General features: G+C 43.6%; 1 protein-coding gene across 2 annotated transcripts; it reads right to left on the bottom strand.

The window, feature by feature from the left end:
- Window positions 1–2,478: 2,478 nt before the first annotated feature.
- LOC128688502 (uncharacterized) lies at window positions 2,479–6,276 on the bottom strand. Of its 2 annotated transcripts, XM_053776355.2 has the most exons (4): window positions 5,282–6,276; window positions 4,295–4,486; window positions 3,964–4,087; window positions 2,480–3,047 (listed from the first exon to the last, which is right to left on the bottom strand). In XM_053776355.2, the coding sequence occupies exons 1-4, from the start codon at window positions 5,480–5,482 to the stop codon at window positions 2,980–2,982; spliced, it is 585 nt and encodes a 194-aa protein (XP_053632330.2). In that variant the 5' UTR covers window positions 5,483–6,276; the 3' UTR covers window positions 2,480–2,979. The 2 variants fall into 2 exon arrangements, with proteins under 2 accessions (XP_069938698.1, XP_053632330.2); XM_070082597.1 differs by having other exon boundaries at window positions 2,479–4,087.
- Between the last annotated feature and the right edge of the window lie 1,559 nt (window positions 6,277–7,835).

Below are 7,835 nucleotides of genomic sequence, written 5' to 3' on the forward strand. Positions count from 1 at the left end.
CTCCACATCCTTCCTACGGATCACACAATTCCAATCCCCCCCAAATAATATATATATAGGAAGCCCTCGCATATGATAAATAACAACATCCCTCACAAAATCTTCCTTTACGCGCCTATTGCTGTCTGCAGGCATATGAACACTTACTAAACACACAGGAACCCCACCCCATGTGCCATCCACCCTTACTAGTCTCCCATCCCCCCCTTCTTCACAGTGTAACATTTGAAATGGACTTGTCTCCGCTATTAAAACTGCAGCACCTCCCTTGAGTTTACCTGTATACCCAGCTTAAACTTTGTACCCGTCAACTAATAAATTCCGACCTAACTTAAAATTATGTTCTTGTAAAAGGATGACCTGTACCCCATATCGCCTTAAAAAGGCACTGAACATCCTCCTCTTCACTTTAGCCCTGAGACCATTTATATTCAATGTTAAACACTTAAAAATGCTAACGGGGGCTTACCAATCGATCTCTTACCATGTGTTTATTTACGTTTTTGATCAGTATTCTTTTCACTATGCCCGTTCCTAGTCACGTCTTTCTCCTTCCCCTTACCCCCTCCCCTCCTGACTTTCCTAGCCACATCCACTGTTTGTTTTTTACCCGAACGTGGTGCAGGCGTAAGAATATCATCACTGTCCGAGGCAACTGCCTCCCTCTTACGTGAAGCCGCAACAGTGATCATTTCTTTCGGACTGCCTTCCTTGTGTATTTCAACTACAGTTTCACAAAGCCCTTGTGTTTGCCCATCCCTCCTGCTCACATTGCCTCCCTCATGTACCCCTCCCTGATTCATATGCTGCTCATGCAAGCCTATATTCAGCATTCCAGCTTCATGCTGATCATTCAAAAATTCCTGTATAACATTATTTATGGCAGCCGACACTTCACTACCCAAATCCACTTGTTCCACCTCTTCCTCAATACATATTTTCTCAACGTCCTGTGTTACCTCCGGTGACGTAGCACACTCCTCTGGATTGTCATCCACAATCTCACTCCACGTCCTATGTGCCCAAATATGTTCTCCTGTAGACTGGGACTTCACTTCTCTTTCCTTTTTCCTTCCTGTCCCTGCTCCCTGTTTCCTGGTCGACGAACGTCGTGGACACTGTGCAGCCACATGTTCAAATGCACCACACAATCGACAGGTTCTCCTTTGCCCGGCATATGTGACATATACCTGAGTTTTAAAATCACTCAAAGCCACAAACGAAGGTATGGATCGCCGCAAGGACATTTTGAGAGTGAAAGATCCCTCACACAGTCCCGCATACATACCATCTGACCATCGTCCAATCGTTGCTTGATGTACCACTCCATATTCCTCAAACGATGCTTTGATGTCTTCTTCATCCACCTCAAAGGGGACATTCCATATTTTTACTCAAGTATAGTACTTAGACACGTCCCTCATTCTCACGTCCAAATCAGGGTTAACCGTCATGCACACATCCTAGTACTGATCCACCATCTTGTCATACGTCACAGTCGTCACGAATTTCACGAATATTCTCGTTGAGCCGTTTAATGCAATGTCATACAGATCTTCATTGTTGATTCCATATGCATCTCATAAGATAGCAGGCAGTAGAACAGATGCATTTGTGTTATACACCGCACCTTTCAGCACTTCTATGCACACAATATTGACACGTCTCCTGGCAGCCTGCGCCATCTTGAGAAAATCTCGCATTGCTACCAACAGACAGAAGCACAACAGCCAACGTCCGCTCTCCACCAAGGGTGTGTGTGACGAATGCAAGAGCTAAGGTACAGGACAACCTCCCGGCCCGAAAGTGAAGAGGTCAATGATACGGTTTGTTTCTTTGGCTTCAGTGAGCTTATGTATAGCATATGTATACACTGTAAGATGTTTTAAATAAAATATAAAAAAAAAAAATCAACATCCCCACCCCTCCTTCAGAATGCAAGTTCTGTACTTCCCACCATCAGGTCTTAAGTCCGGCTATCTGGCACTATGAAAATGTTTGTAATGTCTACCTTCTTGAGAGAAGCTCTCTCTAACAAGGACTTTTGACACTGTGTGAGGTTAAAGTTCAACAGATAGGAGTAGCGAGCGACAATATGGTGACGTTAGTTTGTTTGAGAGTCTGCTTGTTAAGGTAGGGTTAGTGTCTAGCTCCCGCTGCCCCCCCCCCCGACCTTTTCTCCACACTGAGAGGTGACGTGTGGGATTCCAACCAAATGGATAATCACTTGACTAGCAGCTCCCAACATATCTGTATGTGCCTCTGCTCCTGTCTTAATTGATATATTGGTTAAAGGTGTCACTTTCATTTAATTTTGAGCCTTAGTTCTTCCTGCCTTGACTTTCATTTTTAAATCTTGTCTTTAAATCCTCACTGGTCTTTTAAATGTCTTACGCTTATGGAGAGTGATTTATCGAGCGGTGGGAACCTTTTCTCTTTCTAGCTTGGACTGCCAGCTAGGGTTATCTGGCAACTACAGAGGCTTGAAGGAGAGGAACCTAACTTAGGTTCAGAGACTTCACGCACGATCTACTTGCCTTAATGCGGCTAAACCCAGACAGCTACCCCTCATCTTTGCAGTGGTGAAAGACCTGCATTCCTATCATCTTGTCGGATCATCCAAGGCTAGACAGTGTGGCTGAATAGTCGATGGGTTGTCACGTACCAGCTGTGACACCCCTCCCCCCCTCATCAACAACGGCTAGTTTCCACAATGCGCTGTCAACAACGTCGACATTATATTCAACAATTACCTCTGTACAAATTAGCGTTGAATTCAATTATTTTTATATTTCATTTTTCTTTCAAATAGTGTTCTTTCTTGCAATAGTGTTTGTTATTAATTATTTTTTCTATTATTATATTTATGGACTGTATAGCCTTTGTGGCTTAGCACTTCTTTTTGATAATAATAATATATTTATGGAGGAGCCAGCCTTGGTAATACTTGCATCAGATCTTACATGGCCGAGTAAACCTTCACACACTCTCCCCCAAGACTCCAAATGTCTCGCAAGTGGTTTCTACAACACTTTCAGGAGTAAAAACTGTAAAACATATAGTAAATATAAATTACAAATTACCTGATCGTTGGTCATACATTCGCTTATTAACAGTAAGTCAACTATCCCTGATCTGATTTCCCTACCCAGTATCAGTGGCCACGTGATTAGGGGCAAAATACAGTAAGTAGTATCACCAACGGTTCTGGCAGAAACTCGTATCCATGATTCGTTGTAAGGCCTCTGAATCACGTTGTTAACTGCCAGGTAACGCTGGGAAACCGTGTGGGATTCAAGAGATAGAAACATGTATGGAGGTGCTGACGGCACAGGTCCTTGTGCAAAATGGCTACCAGAGTCTTTCTCTAATTTGCAGCAGCACCGCTAGATGTCACTATTTACCTAATATCCCTGCTCATTTCTACCTAATGTAAACATATTAAAACCTAAAACTACAATTTTTAATTCTATTATTAGTTCCCAATTCTACCTAAAACCTGTAATCTATCAAATTACTGTAAACCTATCAATGATTATGTGCTGACTCATGATGCTTTGTCGGCGTAAATTCTAGAGGCCTCTACTGTTTGTTTACAATGGCCCTGTGGGATTTCTTGAACTCAATAAATTCCCACAGGAACGTTCACATACTCGCAATAACTCCTACCTGGAGTATACTTGGAAAGTGTTCTGAGGGTCAACGTTCCCGCGGCCCGATCAATGACCTGAGATATTCGAACCCATACCTCTTAAAATTGTTTCACACCCTCCCTCTGAGACTTCCATGAATGGCCCCTACCTGTCCGTCCTTCCCATCAGGATTTATACATTCTCTTAGAAAAAAGGATATAGCAAATTATGATGAATAAATGCTCAAACCACCTCAGCATCTTTTCTGCTCTCTGAATTAAACTCTTTTTAAAAAGTAGTACAGTGAGGAATACTAGTATTAGATAAGTACCGAAGAAGTTGTGTTGATCTAGAGTGGCGAGGGGAAGCACAGATCCCGTGTAGACCAGCATCATCTTGCTTGCATTCTGGAACCACTTGCCCCTCTGTATCGCCGTCGTCACCCGGCCCACATCCTTCTCGTCAAAAAATACTAATATTACTACTGATATAAATAATGAATAATTATGGTGTAAGACCTGTATACGAGTAAATTATTTCTCTGAACGTTGAAGCGATGAGGCGGCTAGAGGAAGTGTATTAATGATTTGATCCAAGGAAGGGGAAGTAACTCCAATTCCTTGCATAAAGAGTCCTTAAACTCAAGGACCGTGAGGTCTTACCTGGAGGCGAGCGAGAATAACAAAAGCGACGCAGTAGGCGTGTGCGTGGTGATGGGTGGTAGTGAGCACAGTGTACGGAGGTGAAGTGAGCAGGAAGGAGTCCATTTCCCACAGTAACGTAGCATCACCCAGGCTTGACACCACAGCATCCACCACTCCCAGATATGGTTCTTCCGGGGTATACAACACCATCTGGGGTAACACCATTGGGTTAAGTGTCTAGTTTAAAGCCCAGCGACTACACAAGGGTAATTGTGCTTTCATTAAACATTTACATCACTGATGAATAATTTATTCCCTAAAACATGGAGTAACGTAATCCCTCAGACACCTCTCAGTGTAAATATTTAATAGTATGCTCAAACGGAGCGTTAAAACCGAAAGAGCCACACAACACCTTGGAGACTGGAAAGAAATCAGGTTTGATCCAGGACACAGGAAGTCAATATCAAATGGTAAAGTGATAGCAACAAACTGTGGAAAAGACACTTGTGTACAGTTCAGAACATTCATTAAAGGAAACCTTTCACCATGAGCGATTTCATCAGTCTATCAAGACTGAAGAAACTACTCGGAGCGAAACGTTTCCTTAAGTAAATGTCCTGAACTGAGTTCCAATATCCGATTCCACACAAAGGAAGATTAAGCCTAATTCCGTGAATCAAGAGCCCCTAGCTAGTGTCAAGTAACTTCCCTTGAAGGATGTGTGTACATAATTTTAGCAGCAACAGGTAACGTGAACATCACAAACCACTACGAGGCATTATGTTGTTTTATGCAAAAGTAGCGTTTTATAAATCCTACTTTTTTTTTTTGGCTGTTACTGAATGTAATAAAGCCTATTAATGTTAGAGGAAGCGCTAAACTTGAAGAGATCATTCAGCGCCTCGGAAAACGGAGACAATTACATTGGAAACAAGGACTAGGACTACAAATATTAAGGGGCCCTCACCAGCATCAAGTGACCTCCCTGGAAGAGTGAACTACCTTATAGCATCCAGCTAAATGACGAGTCAGCAAGGATGAGATCATGTTGGCCACCTCTTCTGCAGGAGGATCCTCTCCCTCTCTACCGGATGAAGTCTTTCTAAATTCTTCCAAGACCGAAGCGTAGGTCCTAGCTCCTAGTAATACCCTTCGGGGTCTGGTTCGTTCAGCTTCGTCTTCAGTTGAACGTATTTTCCCCATAAGCGAATCGTGGTCACGGTTTTGTTCTGCAGCTGTGATAACGGTGCGTGAGGCTTGCAGTTCTTGTAGACCTATTGTCAAGGTAGAACTCGTATACGACGCCAGGAAAGCTTGGTTACTAATGACTGGTAGTCAATCGGTGGGTGATAATGACCTCTTGACTGTGTGCTTGTCTGCTAGTGGAGTGTTTGCGTAGTCGTCTGCTTTTGAATTGCTTATATAATCTGTTGGAAAATTATTTGTATTGTCTGTTGGTGGATTTGCTGAATAGTCTGTTTCTGTTGGTGAGTTATTTGTATAGTCTGGTGCTGGATTATTTGTTAATTCTTCTGGTGAATTGTTTGTCTTGTAATCTGTTGGCGGATTGTTTGCATTGTCTACTGGTGGATTGCTTATGTAATCTGCTAGTGGATTGTTTGTGTGGTCATCTCCTGGTGGATTGTTTCCATCGTCTGTTGGGGTACTGTTTGCATCATCTGCTGGTTGATTGTTTGCATCGTCTGCTGGTACACTGCTTATGTAATCTGCTAGTGGATTGTTTGTGTGGTCGTCTGCCGGTAGCTTGCTTGCATCCTCTGCTGGTTCATTGCTTATGTAATCTCCTATTGGATTGTCTGTGGTGTGGTGGTGGTGTGTGTGTGTGGTAATGGAATGGGAGATGGCGAGAGGGAGGTGGTATCTGAGTGGACAAGTCTTGTGTTGTTTTTGATGCTGCTGCAGAGACGTACTTGAAGCAACATGTACCATTATCCAGATTTTAACCACCATCACACACACTCCGAACATCTTGAACTGCATCTGCAACAAATATTTTGTTATAGTTGTACCATAAATGATGTTACTTAACGGAGGTTTGAACTGAGATGATGTAGGTAAACAGGCCCTACTCTGTCCATTCATCTATGGTTGCTCTGAAGGCCTGTTAAGGCAGTGGCACTAGTGACACAATCCTGTTCTCAACTACCTAGAATCAATCCCACATTAATTTTTCTGCTATTCACACACACACACACACACACACACACACACACACACACACACACACACACACACACACACACACACACAGGGAAAGGCAAAGGGAGGAAGAGAGGGCGATGTCAGTGTTTATTCATGGGCTTCATGAGAGCGAGGGAAGGACACAATGAAAGATGGCAAGCAGAAAGACAGGAGATTGAGAACATCATCAAAGAAATAGGTGAAGAGGACATGTCTGAGATTGTAAATTTTCAAGGAATAGGAGGGTACTTGAAGGAGAGAAAATGGCCAATCAATCTGATTTCTCCCCTTCAAGTACCCCCCTATTCTCTGACGGTTGAAAGAATCGTAAGCATACAAGAGGGTGTTCCTAGAAAGAGACAGAACAAAAACAGAACGACAGCAGCTGAGGGAGAGGACACAAAAGCAAAAGGGGCTTGGAAGAGAGACAAGGAGAGAATCAGCAGAGGACAACCAGAACAGGGCAGAGCAACAAGAGCAAACACACACAGAACCATCCCCAGAACCCCACAACCAAACATGCTATCCCAACACAAACCACAACCCACACTCAGTCCCCACCCCACACCACACTGTAGGATCCCACAGCACACTGCCAGTCCCCCCACTCTCACAGACTGAAGGTATGCTAAACAAGCGCTGATGGAATAAATTAGTATGACGAGTGGGACGAAAGAGTTAAAGAGACATCACTGGACCAAGCTCACAGGGATATCAGATGCCATCTTTCCAATTGGATATTAAATCCTGAGGAAAGACAGAGGGAACAAAGGGGGTGGAGTAGTGGCACTGTTTATCTAAAACCGATGAGATTTTGATTAGCTGGAGAAAGGAAACAGAGGAGAAGCAAGAGATTACATAATAGGAGCACTTCAGCCTTGAAGTCCCAAGGAGTTAATTGCAATGATGTATAACCCACCACAGAAGAACAGGAGGCCAAGCAAGAGTATGATGAGAGTAATATTGATGGATGACACACTGGCTGAAGTGGCCAGAAAGGCTCATGTGAGCAGGGCAAAGCTACTGATCATGGGTGCCTTCAACCACAAGGAAATCGACTGGGAGAACTTGGAGCCACATGGGGGCCAAGAAACGTGGAGGGCTGTGATGATGGAGGTGGTACTGGAAAACCTCATGTACCAACACGAAAGGGACACTACCAGAGAGATAATGAACCAGAGAGACTGGACCTAGCATTCACCTTGAGTAGTGCAGATATTGAGGACATCACATATGAAAGACCCCTTGGGGCCAGTTATCATGTGGTTCTGAGCTTCGAATACATAGTAGAGTTACAGGTTGAGGGGAAAGCAGGAAGGGCCTGACGAATGAAGCCAAACTACAAGAATGGGAA

This window comes from Cherax quadricarinatus, chromosome 1 (assembly GCF_038502225.1).
Source record: "Cherax quadricarinatus isolate ZL_2023a chromosome 1, ASM3850222v1, whole genome shotgun sequence".
NCBI classification, from domain to species: Eukaryota; Metazoa; Arthropoda; class Malacostraca; order Decapoda; family Parastacidae; genus Cherax; species Cherax quadricarinatus.